The 22,636-nt window shown below is 50.2% G+C and overlaps 1 protein-coding gene across 1 annotated transcript; it reads left to right on the top strand.

The window, feature by feature from the left end:
* Positions 1–1,418: 1,418 nt before the first annotated feature.
* Positions 1,419–6,756, top strand: PCK1 (phosphoenolpyruvate carboxykinase 1). Its single transcript, XM_030826487.1, has 10 exons — positions 1,419–1,514; positions 1,684–1,947; positions 2,385–2,566; positions 3,009–3,212; positions 3,342–3,529; positions 3,879–4,041; positions 4,483–4,707; positions 4,796–4,927; positions 5,357–5,452; positions 5,661–6,756. The coding sequence occupies exons 2-10, from the start codon at positions 1,724–1,726 to the stop codon at positions 6,113–6,115; spliced, it is 1,869 nt and encodes a 622-aa protein (XP_030682347.1). The 5' UTR covers positions 1,419–1,514; positions 1,684–1,723; the 3' UTR covers positions 6,116–6,756.
* The last annotated feature ends 15,880 nt before the right edge of the window (positions 6,757–22,636 follow it).

The raw sequence follows: 22,636 nt of genomic DNA, 5'->3' as shown, positions 1-22,636 counted from the left end.
TTTTGGTGGAACTTGATGATGCATGCACACCCAACACAGTGTGACCCAAGCCCCCAGAAGGGTCCTCTAAGTGAGTTTGGTTGGAGGCTGCCATTCACAGTGGCTCGCATTTGCCACAGCAGCTCTTTCTAAGCCCAGTCCTGGGGTTATCTCAGGGATCATCCCACACCCCAGTGGGGAGATGGGCCAAGTCCCCACCTGACCTCATCTTAGGTAGAGAGGTTTCCATGGAAGTGTGGGCTGGCTGTAGGGAGTTGGGGCCTAGCCCTGTTCTTTTGGCGTTTCACCCCATGTTCTCCAAACTCCAGCAAGCAGCTTCCATAGTTCATTAAATTGGACTGAAGGTCTGATGGCTTGCAAAGCAAATTCTTTATAACTGTTATAAAGGTTTCATTGCTTAAGCATATAATCTAGCAAAACTGCCAAGCCCCCTCCGCTCCCTAAACTCTAAGACTTGCCAGGGAAGTGAACAGTGGCCAGTGGACTGCAGGAGTAACTGCACTCAGCCCAGAACTCCCTGGAGGACACAGGGAAGGTTCTGGAAAGGTGGTGGTACCTCACAGGGAGGGACGTGGTGCTCCAGGGCCCAACCTGCTTGTGTTCAGATCCTCACTCTGCAACCCACCAGCCAGCTGGGAGTAGCTACACAATCTCTGCCTCAGTTTCCCTATCTGTACATGGATTGTTCATAGCCTCCACCTCAGAGGGTAGTAATGATGCCAAGCTCTTAGAACAGTGCTCAGCATGTGTGCATCCCGTGCCTACTCTATGCCAAGCACTATAGATGGAAAAATGAACAAAATAGGGAGAAATCCCTGCCCTCGTGGAGTTTACATCTGGGGTGGGGGGTGGGGGGCGCACACAGCAGACAATACAGTGATTAGCCTCCAGTTAGGTTAGGCATTTCCAATCTTTGCCAATAAGCCACATATTTGCCCAAGTTGGGGTACATCCTTCCCATGAACTTTGACCGTGAACTTTGACTGTGGGGTAACATCTTACAGCTGTGGTGTTTTGCCAACCAGCAGCTTTTGGCACACAAAATGTGCTGCTAGCAGCCCTTGAAGTCCAGTAGGTGCCCTGGCCAGCCTTGTCCTCGACCCCACCTGCCTATTAAGAATAGGGTGTTGTGTTTTGCATCAGCAGTAGAACGGGTCAAGGTTTAGTCAATTGGTAGTTGTGTCAAAACTCACTATGGTTGGTTGAGGGCTCGAAGTCTCCCAGCATTCATTAACAGCTATCTGTTCAATGATTATCTCCCTGGGGTGTGTTGCAGTGAGTTGGCCCAAAGCATAACTGACCTGGGCCGTGATCCAGAGACCTGCCCCCTGACGTCGGTGGCGAGCCTCCCTGGGTGCAGCAGAGGGGCAGGGCTATTCTTTTCCACAGTATTTAAAGCTGGGAGATTCTGCCACCAAGCACGGCCCTCCCACTGGGAGCACAAACTCGCCGGCGGGAAGAACCTGGAAAGAAACCTGTGGATCTCCCTTCGAGATCGTCCAAAGAGAAGAAAGGTAAGTAGAGCTTTGCATTTACATTTCGAAAAATTACAAAGATGAACTCATTTTTTTCCTGAGAGCAATAACTAGTTCACAATGCACATCCCTGGCAAAAGACCGTCAAACATGTTTGAAGGTGTCTGTTGTTTTTTTTTGTTCAGGATGCTTGCGTTTTCTATTTCAGGTGACCTCACATTCGTGTCCCTTAGCAGCACTCTGCAGAAATGCCTCCTCAGCTGCAGAACGGCCTGAACCTCTCAGCCAAAGTTGTCCAAGGAAGCCTGGACAGCCTGCCCCAGGCAGTGAGGGAGTTTCTCGAGAATAACGCTGAGCTGTGTCAGCCTGATCACATCCACATCTGTGATGGCTCTGAGGAGGAGAATGGGAGGCTTCTAGGCCAGATGGAGGAGGAGGGCATCCTCAGGCGGCTGAAGAAGTATGACAACTGGTAAGCTCGGCCCCGGCTGCCTGCCCTAGCCCCCTGCAGGCAGGGCTCCCCTGCGTCTCCTGGGAGTTGGTGGAGAAAGGTGAATGAAGGCCTTTGGGGAGTTTCAGACTCTTGAGAAGATGAATGCAATGGTCAGAACCATACAGACTTGAATTTTGTGACATTAGTGGGCCAGCCCAAGCTTTAAATGAGGTGGTGTGCACAAAATCTCTGCCAACTAGATTCTTGATAAAAACAAAAGACAGCCTCTGTCCTGCAGACCAGCTCCTAGTTGAGTAAATGTCCACCTGGCCGTGTCTTAGATGGTCTGTGTGTTCACACTGATGGACTGTTGTTAGCGTGCTCAGCACTCTGCTAGGCGTGGAAAGCCACAGTACTGAAGGAGATGGTTTGCTGCCCGTGGTGCTTGGCTGAAAGGAAGCCTGTGATTTTTGCAGCTGGTTGGCTCTCACTGACCCCAGGGATGTGGCCAGGATTGAAAGCAAGACAGTTATCGTCACCCAAGAGCAAAGAGACACAGTGCCCATCCCCAAAACAGGCCTCAGCCAGCTCGGTCGCTGGATGTCAGAGGAGGATTTTGAGAAAGCGTTCAATGCCAGGTTCCCAAGGTGCATGAAAGGTGAGTGGAACATTGATTTGATTGGGCAAAATAGCAGAGAGCCTTTTCTTAGTACATCTATCCTAATGGTAATTCAAACAGTAATGGAAGCTCCCACCACCTCAGATGTCTTTCAGTTCCATACATGAAGTTGGCAATGTATTGAAAATGCACGTCCCTCTTCTGCTTTTACAGACTGTCTTATACAAACGTGAAAACTATTTCCATGCATATGGGTTTTAAATAGCTTGGTGGGACCCAATTGCACATTTATGAAAACTCTTTAATTTCAGCAGGCTGTTCACTTTCCAGTGGACTCTTCTAACCCAGGGGGCTGGTGACCAGCAGGGTGTGGTGGTGTTAGTGGAAGACCGTGAAAACGGGTCTACCTGGGAAAACAATACTGGTCATGTTCGAAGTCCAAGGTCATTTCTCACCAGTGCCCACCCATCGCACCCTGTAGGTCGCACCATGTACGTCATTCCATTCAGCATGGGGCCACTGGGCTCGCCTCTATCGAAGATCGGCATCGAGCTGACGGATTCGCCCTACGTGGTGGCCAGCATGCGGATTATGACGCGGATGGGCACGCCTGTCCTGGAAGCACTGGGCGATGGGGAGTTTGTCAAATGCCTCCATTCTGTGGGGTGCCCTCTGCCTTTACAAAGTAAGTGTATTATTTCGGAAGCAAAAGTCAAAATAAAAAAGAAAGCCAAACAGCAAACCCCAGTGGGTGCCTCGGGGACCCCCAAGCAGGGCCCTGGTGCACTGACATGGGAGGGGTCCTTGTTCACAGAGCCTTTGGTCAACAACTGGCCCTGCAACCCGGAGCTGACGCTCATCGCCCACCTGCCTGACCGTAGAGAGATCATCTCCTTTGGCAGTGGGTACGGCGGGAACTCGCTGCTCGGGAAGAAGTGCTTTGCTCTCAGGATGGCCAGCCGGCTGGCCAAGGAGGAAGGGTGGCTGGCAGAGCACATGCTGGTGAGTCTGCAGGAAGCCCTGATGTGCAGATGAGAGGTGTGAGGGGTGGCAGAAACAAACGGCATTATAGTTCCCATCTGGCAGCACACCTCTCTGAGCCTGCAGGTTCCCGGACAGATCGGGAAACCCCACCAGTAATGATTAGTGCACACATATACGTCGCTTTTGAAGGCCCCCAAACACCAGGGGACCATAGAGATCCTTTGGACTTCATGATTCTGGGAATGTTTGTTTGCACTGATACCTGAAGAAATAGATCTTGAGGGCCTGCATTCCAACCTCTGGGCTGAAGCACCAACCTTGGGGAGAAGGAAACAAAGATCACAATAAAGAATCTTGTCCCCAACAGATCCTGGGTATAACCAACCCTGAGGGTGAGAAGAAGTACCTGGCGGCCGCATTTCCCAGTGCCTGCGGGAAGACCAACCTGGCCATGATGAACCCCAGCCTCCCCGGGTGGAAGGTTGAGTGCGTCGGGGATGACATTGCCTGGATGAAGTTTGACGCACAAGGTGACTCTTTTAGACCCAACTCTTGGTAACGATTGGACTCAAGTGAATTGTTGGCCTTCAAAACATTTCACATTCTCCTCAATCCAGTGTTTGGATTTTTAAACTCCATTAGTCCAGAGTTGGCCAAGCCTTAGAAATATGTATTCTGTAAGAATTCTTCAATTTAATATTCAATCTGGATTGAAACTGGGCCATATGTTGCTGTTTGTTTATATACACACATTTGTTTAAATGGTATTGGTGGAAAATTGTGGAGGAAGCAAGAGTTGTAAACATCTCAAAGTTGCATATGATGCTTGGATGAAAAGAGATAAATGTATATTCTAGGGAGGGAAAAAAGATTTGAGAAGCTGGCATAGAAATTAGTCCGGCAATATATAAGAGTATATGTTCTGCTTTGTCTGGCACTCACTACTGCTTCTCTGGTTTAAAACTCTCCAGGTCATTTAAGGGCTATCAACCCAGAAAATGGCTTTTTCGGTGTCGCTCCTGGGACTTCTGTGAAGACTAACCCCAATGCCATCAAGACCATCCAGAAGAACACCATCTTTACCAACGTGGCCGAGACCAGCAACGGGGGCGTTTACTGGGAAGGCATTGATGAGCCGCTAGCTTCAGGCGTCACCATCACTTCCTGGAAGAATAAGGAGTGGAGCCCAGAGGATGGTGCGTCCCCACCAGAGGCCTTGGTGTGCCGGGCTGCAGGGACTGCCTGTTTGAGCCAGGCACTCACGGGCCTTTCTCTGTCTTATAGGAGAACCTTGTGCCCACCCCAACTCAAGGTTCTGCACCCCTGCCAGCCAGTGCCCCATCATTGATGCTGCCTGGGAGTCTCCGGAAGGCGTTCCCATTGAAGGCATTATCTTTGGAGGCCGTAGACCTGCTGGTGAGGCTCCCCTTCATTTAGGCTGGGAACATGGGTGTGCTGGGTACCGAAGAGCATCTGTGAAATCTCTCCTTTTCCATGACTTTGTCAGAGGGTGCCCAGGGGCTTCCTTTCTTGAGCTTCCTTCCCAAAGAGCCAGAATAATTGGCAAGTTCAAATGTAGAAACAACCCTTCTGGTCACCTGGAACCTTTCTGAATCCTTGATCTACCGTAGCTTGATCAAATTTTACTTTTTACTTTGTGGCCTCGGTCATGTAACTTTGAGTTAGCAGTTTTCTGCAATTTAGCTTGGTGAATGCAAAACTAGCTCGATTACAAAGTTATTGTCTTGCTGTGTCTTTCCATGTTGTGAATAACACCACTGGTTGTGGAGGCTGAATTTCAAAGCCTCTAATGAACATTTCTGTTTTTTTTTTTTCCTGCTAAAGGTGTCCCTCTAGTCTATGAAGCTCTCAGCTGGCAACATGGAGTCTTTGTGGGGGCGGCCATGAGATCAGAGGCCACAGCAGCTGCAGAACATAAAGGTAAATCAAAGTCCTGATTTGAAACCACAGAGAAGTGGGATTAGAGCACTCTTCGTCACTCTTACGTCTCTCTCCTTGTCTGTGTCTGTGTGTGGAGAGAGAAACAGAGAGAGCGAGGAGAACAAAGCATGCTAATGTCAACAATCAATGGGGTCGGTCTTGCCTAGGAGAGCATCATTTACTAATGAACTCCCTCTCTGTTTAACAGGCAAAATCATCATGCACGACCCCTTTGCCATGCGGCCTTTCTTTGGCTACAACTTTGGCAAATACCTGGCCCACTGGCTTAGCATGGCCCAGCACCCAGCAGCCAAACTGCCCAAGATCTTCCATGTCAACTGGTTCCGGAAGGACAAGGAAGGCAAATTCCTCTGGCCAGGCTTTGGAGAGAACTCCAGGGTGCTGGAATGGATGTTCAACCGGATCGATGGGAAAGCCGGCGCCAAGCTCACGCCCATAGGCTACATCCCCAAGGAGGATGCCCTGAACCTGAAAGGCCTGGGGCACATCAACGTGATGGAGCTCTTCAGCATCTCCAAGGAATTCTGGGAGAAGGAGGTGGAAGACATCGAGAAGTATCTGGAGGATCAGGTCAATGCTGACCTCCCCTGTGAAATCGAGAGAGAGATCCTTGCCTTGAAGCAAAGAATAAGCCAGATGTAATCAGTGCCTGAGCGCTTTACCTTTAAAATCATCCCCTTTCCCATCCATAAGGTGCAGTAGGAGCAAGAGAGGGCAAGTTTTCCCAAATTGACGCCACCATAATAATCATCACCACACCGTGAGCAGATCTGAAAGGCACACTTTGATTTTTTTAAGGATAAGAACCACAGAACACTGGGTAGTAGCTAATGAAATTGAGAAGGGAAATCTTAGCATGCCTCCAAAAATTCACACCCAATGCATAGTTTGTTCAAATTTAAGATTACTCAGGCATTTGATCTTTTTAGTGTTTTTTCACTTTAGCTATGTGGATTAGCTAGAATGCACACCAAAAAAAATACTTGAGCTGTATATATATATATGTGTGTGTGCATGTGTGTGTGTGTGTGCATGTATGTCCACATGTCTCTGTGTGGTATATTTGTGTATGTGTATTTGTATGTACTGTTATCAAAAATATATTTAATACCTTTGGAAAAATCTTGGGCAAGATGACCTACTAGTTTTCCTTGAAAAAAAGTTGCTTTGTTATTAATATGTGTGCTTAAATTATTTTTATACGTCATTGTTCCTTACCTTTACATAATTGCAATATTTCCCCCTTACTACTTCTTGGAAAAAAATTACAAAATAAAGTTTTATAGAAAAGATGGATTTGCTTTGCTTGGTTTTTCTTATTTGAGCTACCAAGAGGAGAGAACTCTGATTAAATATCTTTTGATTTAAATCCTGCCCCCTCCCCAAGAAGGTGGGACGTTCAGAATCACACTTGAAGAGGGGGTGCATTGCCTGGTCCCAGGGAGAAGGAAGGAGCAGATGGGGAGGAATGAGGCAGGGAACCGTGGTTGGGAGATTTCTGAATTTTCTGGAGCCACTAGTTGGCGTCCTTTAACAATTCTACAAACCTTTAGATGGTGAGGCTTATGTGGCTGGACTGGGAAGGTTAAATGCACGCTTTTTGACAATTTGGATCTGGAGGGGGCTCAGGCTTCCACAAAAATTTCGTTGTGGATGGTTTCACAGGCTTTTGCCTTTTAACTCTTCAAAGCAACAGTTTTCTCAACTGTCATCCCCGCAGGGGAGCAGGGGAAGACAAGTGAGAAGGAAAAGGCGACAGGATCCGGGTTGAGCAAGGCTTAATTAATTGAGTGCCTTCTGTATCCTGGACATCATGCCAACACCATGGGCTGCCAGAGAAGAGAGGTGGGTGGTTTGGTCCCCAGCTCTGCCTTGAACCCTCACCTGCTCTCCTCTACTGCCAGTGCTTATTGGATATTCCAGAACAGTCCAAAGAAACCATAAAAAGCATAAACTTTATATCACGGATTCAATCTGTGTAAATACTATTATCTTCAAGTTGTAGTTTCTTTCTTGGGCCCAGGCTGTGAAATTGGCTTTACCCCTACCACACCCCAGCAGGCAGGCTTGTTCTCATGTCACGCTCCACCCCTCCAGTCTCTTCACCTGGAAAACTTGCCTCTTTTCCTCACTTCCTCTGCTCCTTACAATGGCTTCACATGGAAGGTGAAGCCGAGATCACTCCGATTTTACACGTAAGGAAACTGAGGTCCAGCCAGGAGTGTCCATCAGGGCTGAGAAATTGCCAGGAATTCCTTCCCCATTAAGGAGCTGAGAGTCTTAGCTCCAGACACATTGGCTTGTTAGAATATCAAAACCACCGATGGGGAAAAACCACTTACTGGAATTAAATGCTATCTGCTGTATTAGTTTAAACCAGTGGCATTCAAACTTGTTTCTCCTTTTCACTGCAGAACACGTTCTTGACAGGTACTTGACTCACAGTCCCACCTCTAAAGGAGACAGAGCCCAAGGCAGCTCACCTGAGGCTGGGGAGGGAGTCCAAAGTGCAGGCCACCTGGCCTCCATTTCCCCGCCCCTTGGGGGCCTTTGGGCAGCTCCTTGGACCCCTGAAAGAGGCCATCAGGATAAAGTTTGTTAAAATGCATGCCTTGTGCCCCACTGTCCTATTACGGGCTTTCAGTAGTCTCCAATCCCTCGGCAGGCAAAGACACTGGCCATCTCCAAACTCCTTCCCTTCCTGCACAGCATCAGCCACCTGGCAAGCAGCCTCATATAGGACCATTTGCCAGCAGGCCCTGCAAGCCTGGGGGACAGCCTAGGGGAGGTGACTTACATATGCAGCATAAGAGTTTTCAGGAGACCAAAAGGATTCAATACATGTCATTGACTCCTGACTCAGTTTCCCCAAACCATGCCTCCTGAGTGCTCCATCTGTCTCCAAATCCTGGTTTCTGTGCAGGGACCTCTGTCTACAATAAACAGGATACTGTGACTTCATTCTTCAATGTTCTCTTGTCGTGCCTTCAGATGATGCAAAGTATGTAAGATAAGCCCATTTGCAGGAAGCTCACAGAAGGGCGAGTGGCTCATCACTTGAAAATACGGTTGGAGTGAGATGGAAAGCCCAGAGTCTCCCGATTCCTGGTCTACCACTGGACCACATGACTCCAAAACCAACACTGGGACTGACGTCCTCTTCTGGAGTCCGATGTAAGACCTCCAGGAAGCTGTGTTGCAGTCTGGGTTAGAGACCAGAAAACAAAAGTTACACAACAAATATTGAACCAGGACAACAAACCTGCCCTTATTCCCAGTCGAGTCACTTAGGGGGCACTGACAGGTAGGCAGGTGGAGTGGGGTGGCTAGGTGGGGCCGGGGCACACTTGGGAGTCAGGAGTTACAGGGCTCTCTCTCTCTTCTCTCCCTTTCCCCGGGGGCCCACCCTAACCTGGAGCCCCCTGGGCTGCTCACTCGGCCCTCTGGATGCCAACAGCATGCACCTTCCAGAGTGCACGGTTTTGGCTGTAAGACCGCAGGGCATGGGCCCTGCTGAGCTCCCTTAACCTGCAGCCCTGCCAGAGGGCACCGAGCCAGGGGAGCAGCTTTTGCTTTGTCTTCGCTGTCAGCAATTGCAGCGGTGACTTCATCTATGGGAAAGAGCTGGCCACCTGCTTCCTCCTTCCTACGCTTTTTCCTTCTCTGGGGCAGTAAGCACTGGCAACCTTGAACACATCACAGCTCTGCCACTGGCCAGCGGGGTCTTCTTCTGTCTCCTCTGTGCCACTGGGGTTATATTACCTCTGGTGGAGTCTGATAAGGATGAAATAAACTAGCCCAGCGCAGTGCCGAATCTGCAGTCAGGAGGGTCTGCGTGTGAGCCACGGCCCTACGTCTCCCGGGAAGGGTGCCCTTAGGTGATTGCATGAAATGCTGAGCCTCAGTTTCCTCAACTGTCAAATGGGCCTAATGATTACTTTCTCTAGGGGGTTGTTGAAAAGCTCCAATGAGATGATGCCAGCCAGGGACTTGGCACACAGCTGGGCCTGGTGGGGTCGGTTGTTCTCATTTTTATTTCACTCCACCTCTCCAGGGTATGGTAGCTCGCTCCCCACCAAGCCGGCTGTCCCACTGATGACCGGCTGTGGCTCTGGAGTCGAAATCTGTCCTCTGTGCAGCCTCCACAACTCCTACTTTCACTGTGCATTTCAGGAAAAGGAGCTGAAGAGCGAAGTCAATCAGGAATATCAGAAGCATTTTTTTCTCTTCGTATGGCGAGCCCATCCCTGTAGGGAGCCACCTTCACCCTTCTCAAACATTTTAGCAGAAGACTCAGAGTTTGGGTCCAGGAATTCTACCTTTAAGAAATGTGTCCTAAGGGAAAAATCATGAAAGTCTGCACAGATTTAGCTGCAAGGATGCTCATCATGGAGTTGTTTACCATGGCCAAAAATTAGGAACCAACCTACATGCCCAACCATAGGAGATTACTTAAAAGAAATTGTAGTCCTTTTGAGAACAGACAACTAGGCAGCCATTTAAAATGACTCTGCAAAAGATAAGTTATTGACATGCAATATTTGCCATCTGCTTCACCTGTGAAGGTAGATAATGAAAGGGTATCGAGTATTTGTACATTTATGCTTAGAAAATAACTTTAAAAATACCATACAATGGTAACAGTAGCAGCTGGGTTCTGGGTTGGATGGTTGGGAGGATTGCATTGCCTCATTCATATTTTCACCACATCATTCAGGCTACAGAACTTTGCTGCAAAAGGGAGAGCTTGGCAGAGGCAGGGGGTGCCCCCAAATTGAGAAAACCCTGAATGAACTGACTTTACCCCAGTGATCTAAGATAAAGTTTCTTCCACGGGATGAAATCGGGGCTTGAGACAGAGATGAATTTCAGATGGGTTCTCAAGCAGATAAACTTGTTTCTGCTTTCCTGAAGTTTTGTCTGGAGATTTTCTGCTTCTCCTCACACAGGAAGCTCAGCATAGCGGGGGCCTTTGAGAGGGGTTCAAAACACAGGCGCCTGTGAAGGCCCCGCTCCCAGGACCCCTGGGCAGATTACAGGAAGAGTGGCCGGCACCGGATCGATGCAGGACTGATTGTTACAGAACTGTTTCCATGCACCATATTCTCTCTACAATCTGGGCCCTCTCTTAGCTCCAGGACAGAGCTCAGAGGTTTCTCTGATGCCGCAGAGCTGGGATTTAGGGATGCTGCAGAAGAGCGGCGGACGTCATTTGGTCCACAGTAGCACCGTAGTGGGACCAAGAATACATTTGCCTTGTTGACACCTGCTTGCGTCTTTGCATTGGACACTTACTCCTGGTGGCGCTGGGCCTGGGCCGCCTCAGGGCTGTTTCGTCTGTGAGCCCCTTGGTAATGGGATATGTAAATGTGTGAATGTTCAGCAGTCTGAATGGCAAAACTCCTCTCCAGGCGAGGCAATTTGCAGCAAAATATGCTGTAAATATTTGTTCAGCCTGGGAAAATGACTCTAATTGCATAATTAAACTCGTTGTTGATGCTACTTCCGGACAGAATGACTGCAGAGGAGGGCCCAGCCTGCAGCTGCCCTTCAGAGCTTTTTCAATAGAGAGACTGTTTGCAGAGACTTTTCTCTGGCCCCTGTCTCTTCACAGGGAGAACAAAGAAAGGAACCTGGGGAGAGGTTGTCTGTGGGAGAGAGGAGGGTGCGGAAAGGTCCCAGAATCAGAGGACCACTGGTGTGGGGCCTCGCAGATCTTCCCTGAGGATTAGGGCTATCTTCCAAATGTCCAATACACATTCCACGTTCCATGGACAGCTGGTAACTTGAGCCAATGATTCATTCACTCAAGTGGAAAAATATTAGTAGATTGAAAGAGATTTGCTTAAAAAGACATTATATCCCAACTGGATCCAAAACCAGCGTTCCTTGCTAAGGTAACCACAGAAACACAATGTGAAGTGAAAGAAGCTGGCCACACAAGACCCCTGTATTGCATGAGTCCATTGATATGAAGCATCTGGAATAGGGAAGCCTGTAGAGACAGAAAGTAGTTAAGGGGTTGCTGGGGGTCAGGGGAGGAAGCAGTGGGAAGGGACTGCTGACCCCTGACCCCGACAGCTGCAGGGTGTTTTGTGGGGGGTGATGAAAATATTCTAAAGTTAAATTGTTGTAGAGTTTCCAGAATCCTGTGAATATATGAAAAAGCATTGAATTGTGCATTTGAAATGGGTAGGTTTTTTTTTTTTTTTTTTTTTTTTGAGACAGAGTCTCACTCTGTTGCCCAGGCTGGAGTGCAGTGGCGAGATATCGGCTCACTGCAAGCTCCGTCTCCCGGGTTCATGCCATTCTCCTGCCTCAGCCTCCCAAGTAGCTGGGACTACAGGCGCCTGCCACCACGCCCGGCTAATTTTTTGTATTTTTAGTAGAGACGGGGTTTCACCGTGTTAGCCAGGATGGTCTCAATCTCCTGACTTCGTGATCTGCCCATCTCGGCCTCCCAAAGTGCTGGGATCACAGGCGTGAGCCACCGCGCCCAGCCTGAAATGGGTGGGTTTTATGATATGCAAGTTATAGCTCCATAAAGTTGTAAGTAAAAGAATAAATATAACCAAGACAAAATATACCAAAGACTCTGAGTTAGAGGCCTGCATTCACCTTGTTGAAAAGAGAGCTGAGGAAGGAAGAGGTGTGTGCACCCCACTGAGACCCTCTCCTTTGAATCTGTAGGAGTGTAAAAAAAAAATGGAAAAAGGATGGACTTTCTCCTTATGGATTCAATGTCATTTAATGCCAGGCCAATGATCCTCCTAAAACTACCACGAATACCATAAAATTATGTCATGTCACCAGCAACTGGATGAGAAACTGAGGCCACAGAGGGCAAAGACCGGCAAAAGTTACCTGGCTAGCAGGTGGGAGAGTGGGAGCCACCAGGAGCCTCAACTTCTAGGTTGACCCCACTGGCATTGAGTCAGGAGACCAAGAACCTCACCCCAGCCTCTCAGCCCATCAGGAAACCCACACAAACTGCTTAGACAGCTGCAGGGAGGGTTTGGCTCGTGTCACTGCATAGGGGAGGGTCTGGACACAGGGCAGGGGCCCTAGACCCAGAGGCTCCAATATGGCCGGAGGGTCCTATTTCCTTCTCCCCTCTCCCTAGCAGCAGAAATCTCCGGAATGGAAGTATTCACTACAACACTAAGCTCCTGGTGTGGCCTGAAGACAGTCCCTTCATCTCTGAGCCTGTTTCCCCAGCTGTACAATGAGCACTCTGCCTTGGTCCCTGGAAGCCTTCCCTGCCATGAGGTTGGAGTCACATGGTTCTTTGGTGGGACCCTTAGAATTAGGATTTAGTGAGCCCAGGTCCAGGCGTGGGGAGAGCGACAAGGCAGAGAGTGTGGCTGACTTCATGGAGCCACGATGGGAACGGTTCCACCCCAAGTAGTTCACTGCAGCTTAGCAGCGTGCCTGAAATTCCACTACCGGAATCCCCTACTGCCCCACTTGATGACACCATCTATCCCCACCTGCTTCTGTGTTGATCTGGGAAAGGACAGTGGGGAACACGAGGTTCAGACTCATAGGCATAACCCCAGGTCCCCTCCGTTCTGGCCCAAAGCCTGGTTCATCCACAGGCCACAAAAGTCAGCTAGAAATCCCCAACCTGCTGCTGGTTGGTTGTCTTTAGGGGCATGTGTGAGCGGTTTAGCTCAGACCTCAAGATATTGATCTGTCTTTAGGAGAAGCCCCTGGCTTCTCCCAGGGAGATGAGAGGGTACCTGTTCTATGGCCCAGAGGGCAGCATGAGGACCCTCATCCCAGGGAAGCCAGCATCTGGAAGACCTTGTCTGCCATGCCAGCTGCCAACCTCTGGAGGGTTCAAGGCCATTTTTCAGGGATGGGTGAAGATAGCTCCTTCCATGCAGTGGAAGCTGGAAGAGCTCGTGAAATTCTCCGCCAAGGCCAAGGCTCCCAAATCTAGGTGAGCGGACACGTGAGCCTGGGCTCCCCAAGACTGGCCCTGGGAGACCAGTCTAGCCCAGTTGGAGCCTCCTGGGCTGAGCCCAGCCCTTGGGGTTGGCATTAGCCCCCTGCCCCATAGTCCCCCTGGTTAATAGAACACTCTGCCCACAGAGGTGAACTCAGGTCTAGCCTCTATGGGTGCGGAGGCTGTGGCTGTCTGTTTGAAGCCTCAACAAGGGTTCATCACCATTAAGGACAGAGACCGGGGAGCCGGGGGGCCGGTGACTCACTTAGCAGCTGCTCCCCTGTTATGTAAAGTGGAGCTCAGAGCCATTAGCCGATAGGAGATGAAATTTACATTTTGAATTAACTCAGATCATCAGAATGCTTCTTCTCGACCCAGGGAAATTGAACATCAAGTTGGAGGGAACTGTGGGCAGGAGGGGTGGGGGTTCAGCCAAGCATGCTGGATTGCCTTTTTCTTTTTATTTTTTTCAACAGGCTGCAGGCAAAGGGGAAAGGAGGACGCTGCTGCGAAGTCAGTCTTACAGAGAGAGGGAGAGAGAAAGTGAAGTTACTCTTTTTCTGTTTTCCTTGGGCAGAAGCACAATAAATCAGCATGGCAGAATTAAATTCTGATCTGTCCGATTTCCTCCATCTCACCCTCTTCTAATAATGGTTATTTATTGAACACTTATTATGTGCCCAGCACTTAGCTAAACACTTTATAGATAAGGCAGAAGTGAATTTGTCTTTCCCCTTCTTTGTTTCCCCAACCCGCATTTCTAGTGGGGAGGGGGTCTGATGAGAGAAGTAGAGAGAGCGAATTTTATGAACAACACAAAGTGCTGAGTTATGTTAGGAAGCCTTCTGGGTCTTTTAGAGGCAGCATTTGAGACTCTGAGTCCCTAAAGCCTCCTGTGACCACAATGCACAGTGAAACCTGCCGCTCTGTCCAAGGGGCCCTGTGGATAGCACCCCCTAGAGGTGTGCATTGCACCTTTCCTCTCACAGCCCAGACGAGAGCTCACAGCTGAGAGACACAGTTGTTCTGAGTCAAGCCTTGCAGGCTGGGATGGGGATTCAGGAGGAAAGGTGAAGGTGTTTCCACCTTCCTTTGGCCTCAGAGTTTGTCTGCGATCAGCTGCTAGTGAGAGTTTCCTTCCTGGAAAGGGAGTGGGTCCAGATGTCCTTCCAACTTGGTTTAGAACAGACTTCCTGTGTCACTCAACTCCCCAACAACTCGGGCTGTGGGAACAGGGGTTCTCTTTCTACTGGGTCTTCCTGGCCTCATGGACAAACTGACTCCCAGGAACTGGGTTACATATAACTCGACTTTCTGTGGGTTCACTTGATGCAACCTCATGTCCTTCATATCCTGCCCTGAGATGTGTCAGAAGAGGTCAGGCCTCCTTGTACCATGGGTATGGGTTCTATCAGTGAAGTGATATTCCCTGGGGCCCCTCTAACATGGGGGTTACAGTCACTGCATAAGTGTGGAGAACAACTACTGATTCAAGTCTGTGCTGGTAACAGCAGGGTCAACTTTTCGTGTTGCTGAGCATGAGAGAATGTGCTTTGAGGAGTGACATTTTTGTTCTGTTCCCAGCTGGCGGATGCCTCCCTAGAATGGCAATTCTCCAAGATCAATCTGTCACTTTCCAATGAATAGTTATCGAACAGCCTCTGACTGCCTGGCACTTAGAGTCAGCCCAAGTGCTTAGATGAGCTGATCAGGACTGTCTTTCTTAATGAATTGGTCCCACAGGGGGCCCTGTCCTTTTCCCAGGGTCACTGAAAAACTTCAAGCCTCAAGGTATAAGGAGTAATATTTTCTCTAAGGAGAATCTATGTTACTATTCTGCCACATTCAGAACTGCCTGATGGTCAGTCTCCTGTTCCATCCCCTCACATTTTGGAATTCTGCCTGGGCAGTGAGGGAAGGTGCATTTGCATTCCACCTACCTACTTCCTTCCTTCCTTCCTCCCTCCCTTCCTTCCTTCCTTCCTTCCTTCCTTCCTTCCTTCCTTCCTTCCTTCTTTCCTTCCTTCCTTCCTTCCTTCCTTCCTTCCTTCCTTCCCTTCCTTCCTTTCATCCATCCATTCATCCATCCTTCTGTCCATCCATCCATCCGTCCATCCATCCTTCTATCCATTGATCCATCCATACATTCATCCATTGATCCATCCATCCATCCATCCATTCATCTATCCATCCATGCTTCCATCCATCCATCCATCCATTCATCCATCTATCCATCTTTCTGTTCATTTGATTCATCTATCCATCCATGCTTTTGTCCATTGATCCATTTATTCATCCAGCCATCCAGCCATCCACTGTCCATCCATCCATCTGTCCATCCGTCCATCTGTCCATCTATCCATCCATCCATCCATCCATCCATCCATCCTTCCATCCATCCATCCATCCTTCCTTCCATCCATTCATCCACCCTTCTATTCATTGTTCCAGCCCTTTACTCTTCCATTTAATTATTCTTTCTCATATTCTCCAACTATCTATGCCTCTGGATGCTTGCCATCCGTCTGTACATCCATCTAATGGTCCATCAACCTCCAATAAGTCACTCATCTGATCTCCATCCAGTCCATAGATCATCAATCCTGCATCCATCCTTTCATCTTATCACTAAGGACACATCGCTCTCCATCTGTGAGAGCCAGAGTTTGAATTAGCCCTGCCTGGTTTTTCCACGTGCCTTCAGTATACAAATAACTGCACCCAGACATAGCAGAAAAGCTGGGTGTCCTGAGAGGTATAGACAGGTTGTTTCAAAGTTTCAGAGGAAGGAGAAGGAGCATCAGGGAAAGCTCCTTAACCAAGCAGTGTTTGATTACTGTCATAAAATAACATCATATTTGGAAAGTTAAGATATAACTGGAAAAGTGTAGGCATTCCAGCAGATTATGGGATCTGCATGAGGATTGGGTGGATGGAGGTAGAGTGGTTGGAGAATCAACAGAGGGTGAGTAGAGAGGTAGATGCTGTGTAGACAGCTGGAGGTTGAAATGATGGATGAGAGGTTTGGTCAGATTAAAGAGTGTGGAAGTGGGAACAGAAGAAAGGTAGTGTGGCCCCCTCCCATGCTAGGGCAGATTATGAAAAACCATGCCATGTAACTGAGCAAGGGTTGATTTTGTTAGACAGAGAGGTAGAGAAGCTTGTGGATGATGAGCGAGCTCCCAGGGAGAGTGGCATTTTCCAAAAGCTCCTCTGGTATTGTATGCCCTCTGCACTGGGGGTGGTGATCAGTGCTGTTCTTCTCAAGTTGGGGATATGGGGGCCAGAGACGCCATGGAGTACAGGCCCCAACTGTCTGGCTGTTCTGCAGTCTGCCATCAATCAAGTGCTCATTGCTAAAACTCCAGCCAACAAGGAACTTGAACAACACAAGTCTAGAAAACAGGCTGTTGTCAAGAGTTTGACTGATTGATGGTTTGGAGCTCAGAAAAAGTTTCCCCGTGGTCATTTCTTAATGGCCGTTTCAGAACAAAGGGGCAGAGGAAACCAAACACCTTCCCAGGGTCTCGCCTCTGGCAGGGGAGAAATTGAGGTCTTTGATGGTTTCAGATGTAAGTGCTACCCTGCTGTTAGGCTAAAATTTCCAGTATTTGAAAAGTTCCAGGCTAATTTTCAGGGAGGAAATTAGATGAGAAGTGGCTTTTAAAACATGGAGAATCTTATGTTTAAAAACTTGGGTTGCCAAGGAAACTCTCTCTTCAAAATTTCCTTGCCACCATGTTGTAAATTAAGCCCCTAACTGAAAGGTAATTAAGGTAATTGGTGGCACCGCTGCAGAGAGAATGTGGCAAGGCAGCCGGAGGGAAGGAGCCCCCAACTTTTTAGGGCACACAACCCCCTTAGCTCTGGGGAAGCTGCATCCATTACTGCATGTGGGGGGCTTGAAGGCACCTTTGGAGAAGGCAGACCAGCAAACAGCTGTGAGCCATGCTCAGTGAAAGGCCAAGGAAAGGAAATCTGAAATGTCACGCTGCTACCCTGTTGGTTTCGAATAGGTGAAAGCTCCATGAGTCAGCTAATGAGCAGATTGGGAAGGGCTACAGTGTTCTGGCCCCCTGAGGCCAGGTTAATGTATGTGGTATCAGGAGAGAGCTTCAGCAATTGTTTTCTGCCACCTTCAGGAAGTAGGCAATTAGTTTGTGGTCCCAGCCATCCAGCAATCCCTCTGTCCATTCATCTATCTCTCTATCTGTTCATTCATCTAACTGTCCATCTGAACATCTATCCACCCATCATCTATCCACCCACCAAGCCAGCCATCCACCCATGTATTTTTTTATCCACTCATCCATCTATCTGTTCACCTGTGCAACCATCTACCCACTCTCCCCACATACACAGTTGGATGGATGGGCATATCAATGAATGGAAGGATGGATGGATGGATGGGTGGATGGATGGATGAATAATGGGGGGGTGAATGAGCGGATGGAGAATAGACAGATGGATAGTGGATGAGTGCATAGCTACTATCCATCTGTCCACCTATCTCCATTTACTTATCTATGCAGCCACCCACCTACACATCCATCCATCCATCATCTATTCATCATCCATCCTCCATCCGACCGTCTATCAGTTCATCTCCTACCCATCCATCTAGTAAGTAAACATTTCCTAAGCATCCATAATTATAGCAACAACATCTCCCACTCACTGAGAGATAAAGTACGTCAAGGCCTTTCCAGGCACAATCTCTTTAGATCCTTCCCTCAACACTGTGACTTCTGGAATGTGCCCCATTCCAGAAATGAGGCAGTAGAGAGGTTCTCACAGCTAGCAAAGGTGAGAGCTTGGATTTTAACTCTTGTCTACACCCTGGGTGCAAATTCCTAGGAGAGGGGCAGTGGCTTTTATCATCATCTATCTCTGCATCTTTGAGCCCAGAGAACAAGATGTGAAGGAGGGTGGGGACAGAGAGCTTGGCTGAAGCACTGGGAAAGAGACCTGTGTCTCAGGCTCCAGGGGCCAGGGGCTGTAAGTGACCCAGGTCCAACTGCCCTGGCTCTGACCTGCCCTAGCACACCCTCTGCACATACCTAGGCCTTTCCTCTTCCCACGGGGTAAACACTGCCAGCGTGGTCAGGTTGCTGGTGCCAAGGTGAAAAGTCCATGGATCAGAAACCGGGCCCCCCTGGGAAGTGCTGTTCCCAGAAGCTGAGGCCTTTGTTCCAGTACACTTTGGCCTCCTTCTTTCTGGCCCTGACTCCCCATGCATAGGGAGTCCAGGTTCACATCAAAGGGGTGCGGAGGGGGAGAGAGGGGTGTGCAGCTCAGCACCCCATGGCCCAGCACTGCACGGCGCTGGGGCTTCAGGTGCTTCTTCATGGTCAATTCAGTCAACATCCCAACTGGGGGCGGGTCTCAGTCTTCTCATTTTACAGAGAAGGAGACTGAGGTTCATAGGGGAAAAGTAACACTCCCTAGGTGACATGGTTAGTTTCAGGGAGAGAAGTCTCATCTTGAACCCTGATATCAGCAGGCAGCAGCTGGAGCCAGACTGTAGTGGGCCTAGGGGTGAGTAAGTGGGCTCCGCTGTCAGCCAGTCACTTCTGAGCTGTGTGACCCTGAGTAAGTCCCTTAACCTTTCTGTGTCTCAACTCCCTCTTCCTACGTACAAGGTTGAGAAGACTCACAGAAGGGGTGTACACCAAGTGCTTTGGATACTCTCGGCACTCAGTAAACACGGGCTCCGTGCGGTACTTGTCTCCTGTGTGTACTGGAGTTCTGCAGGGAAAAGTTTGTTGGGCAGAGGAGTCCCACTGCTGCATGCTGGCTGAAGGGCTGCAGCCGCACTTTGTGGAGGCTGAAGAGCCAGGAGAGGCGAGGATCGATCTGCTGTCATTCAGCCCCAGGAAGGGCACCCTGAAGCCTGACAGCTCCTCCACCACTGTGGCAAACTGCAGTCCCAGGAGAGGCTGCCACCTTGCTGAGGGACAGGTGGGAGCTGGTCCCTGGGAGGGGGTTCCCCTGCACGTGTCCTTCACAACCCTCTTCCCAGGCACAACCCGGGGACAGCTGTTAAGAGCTCTTTGTCATCCATCTAATGAACATTTGTTGAGTGAGTCCCCGAGGAGCAGGAGCTGTCTTGTCCTTACCTCCTCTGACTCTGGTGCCCAGCACACTGCCTGGTGACACCCACTGGAGCTGACCTTCCCAAGAGCTCCTGTGTACCAGCAGAGAAGGCATTTCCAACAGGCTGCCTCTCTCCAAGCCCAGTCTACTCTCTAAGGCAGCCATCACCTGTGTCCTGCTCACCAGGCTTAAGGGGCCAAGATAGCCAAGGTCACTGGGATCCTAAGGGACAGAGTGGGATTTGAACCCCAGTGTGTCTGAGCCCAGAGGCACTGCCTCCGCCACTCTCTCCATCTGCTGACCCCCAACTGCTTTGCAGATGTTACCAGTGTCTACCGGTTGGCACTGGAGCATCTACTGAGTGCTGTCTCCATGGCAGGGGCTGGGGGACTCACGGAAAGCCAGACGCAGTCCAACTGGGACCAAAGGCTTCTGAGGCCACCGCACCTGCTATGGTTTTCTGCCAGGGGTACCTGCCCAGGAGTCAGCTCTGGAAACACTTTGGAGCTGCTTCCCAAGGCCAGAGCGAAAGCCTGCCCCACTGCTCCTTCCTGGAGTAAAATCAGAATATTTCCTCCCCATGGAGTTTGCCCCAGGTGCCAGGGGCTGTGCTGAGCCCCCTCCTGTGGTCTCCCCTGAAAGCCCGAGGGAAATGCTGTCTTCATTCCCATGCTGTTAATGAGAAAACCATGGGGAATTAGCCGTGAGCACCACCATCTTTCTTGTCCCTTCGAACATCTCCAAGTCAGATAATCATAACAATAGTGGCAGGCATTCCACATTCATACAAGCTGGCAGTCTGTCCTGCCTTGGCCCCCAGCCCAGATAAGCAGAGGGAGGTGGTGCTGTGCCCTGCATCTCTATGGATGGGGAAACTGAGGCTCGGGGCCGGGAGGAGGCAGATCTGAGGGCTTCTGAGTTTCTCCTCCTCCCGCAGACAAAGAGAGTCACCCAAGGTCATCAGAGCTACTGCAGCGGCAAGACAACAATGTTCTGACTTCTGGTCAGGTCCTCCTTCCATCACGACGCTCCAGCATGGGAGGGGAGGCAGGCGTGGGGGCCGTCAGGGGCCTCTTTAATTCATGAGTTACTGGCAGAAGCACAATCTCCAGGGAAGATTGATGACCGGCTGCAGGTATTGGTGGGCGGATTCATAAAGCTGTCGGCAGCGGGCCGTAAATCAAATGAATATTCAAGATTCCGCCTCGGGAGCAATTCCCCGGCTCTGACAACAACAAGATGGATGTGGGTAGGAAGGCAGGCGTGGCGGCCTCAGAAGCCCTCGGCCCTGGAATGAGGCACCGCACTTGCTCAGAACTTCAGCATCTGCCTGGGAAATTTGGGCAGCTCAGAAGAGGGAGGAGAGCAGATCATGGACCCCAGACCCAAACGCGGACTCTTATGTTGAGGATTATGTTTTATTGAGGCATCATTTACTTGCAGTAAAATGCACAGGTCTTAAGTGGAACATGGGAGGAGTTGGGACACTTGTGTATAATCACCACCCAGATCAAGGTCTAGAACACCCCATCACCACCCCAGAAAATTCCCTCGTACTTTTCCCTGCTCACCCCCCATCCCGAGCCCCATGCAGCCGCTGCTCTTCTTCCTCTCACTGGAGCACGTGGACTTCCGTGGAGGGTGTGGACTTGTCTGCCTGTTTTGCTCAGCTTTCTCTGCGTGGCTAAGCTGGGAGCAGCTCCCTGGCTTGCTCCGCTGCGCCGTCCGCCGTGGTGAGGGTCTGCCACCGTGGTGTGGGCCATTCCGCCCTTCTGGCCACCTGGGCTATTTCCACTTTTGCCTATTCTGAGAGGCTGCTGTGAATTCCCGCAAGGGTTTTTCTGGGTGCTTTTGTTTCGGGTAAACACCTGTGAGTGGAAGGGCTGGGTCTCAAGGCAGACATAGGTTTTACCGTTTTAAGGAACTGCCAGACAGATTTCCAAGTGACTGTGCCCCTGCATTCCTGCCAGCAGCAGCGGACGAGAGTTCTGGCGCTCTGTCCTCATCCTTGCCAGCGGTGTTTATGACACCTGTTCAGGTGAGTGCAGTGGCATCTCACCAGGAGACCCCCGCCCCCCTTTGCTCAATTCACCAAGTCTCCACTGGTCCTGGGACACAGCCTTTGCTGTCCTCTCACGAGCCCTTGGGGACAGCAGCTCATCTTTGTGGCTGAGTTCAGGAGCTGAGTCCCCAGGATCTGCCCTCCCCACCGGGCTGCCGCGTGTTCCTGGAGCTGCCGAGGCTGGGACCCAGAGCTGCCTTTTTAAGAACCTTCCCATGGCTGCCCGCTGCTCTCAGGATGCAATGCACTCTCCTTCCGGTGGTCACAAGGCCCAGTGTCATCTGACCCTGGCCACCTCTCTGCCACCACCCCAGGCCACCATCCTACCTGCTAACCATGCTCTGGTCTACTGCCTGGGATCAGGTCCCACCCAGGACCTTTGTCCTGGCTGTTCCTTCTGCCTGAACTCCATTCTCCAGCCCCTTCTGTTGGTAGCTGTGTCCAGGTGGAAGGAATGGCTGCTGCCTCTGACAGTGATGACAGTGACAAGCTTGCTGTGGGCTAGGTGCTGGGCACGGTCCCCAGGGGGGTCCCATCACGAACCTCATCCTCCAGACCAGGAAACTGAGGCCCAGCAAGGTCACTGGAACTGCCCAAGGTCATGCCACAGGTCAGAGGCGGAGAGGAGACCAGCCTTCATCTCAAGCCTGTGGAATCATCCTCTCCCTCCAGAGTGGCCTGGCATCTTGTCTGGGAAGGAAGCTCTGGGCTGGCCTTGGGCAGAGGCTAGATGATATGAAATGCCAGCCCCTCTTGGGATTCACACTCCCCCAGTAGGGCAAAAGGCACACTCGTGCCTCTTCCTCTTCTGGAGAACATTTCCCCATTTCCCAACTCAGCATGAACTTCTTTCCTAATTCTGGGCCATATTGTTTCACTGCCATTAGCCGCCCTCACCCTCCCCCGCCGCAAAGACAAGTGTTCCGTGGGATTGGGAGGCTTTAGAAGTTAACACAGGAGAGAGGTGGCCAGCACCACTAGGTTTCCCCTGGTATCTGGAGCCCCTGTCCATCCTGGTACAAGACCAGCCCCCAGGACTCATCAACATCCCAGA

The sequence above is a fragment of the Nomascus leucogenys genome, chromosome 13, assembly GCF_006542625.1.
Source record: "Nomascus leucogenys isolate Asia chromosome 13, Asia_NLE_v1, whole genome shotgun sequence".
Lineage (NCBI taxonomy): Eukaryota > Metazoa > Chordata > Mammalia > Primates > Hylobatidae > Nomascus > Nomascus leucogenys.
The sequence above is the reverse complement of the archived record's forward strand: the minus strand, read 5'-3'. Positions and strand labels throughout refer to the sequence as shown.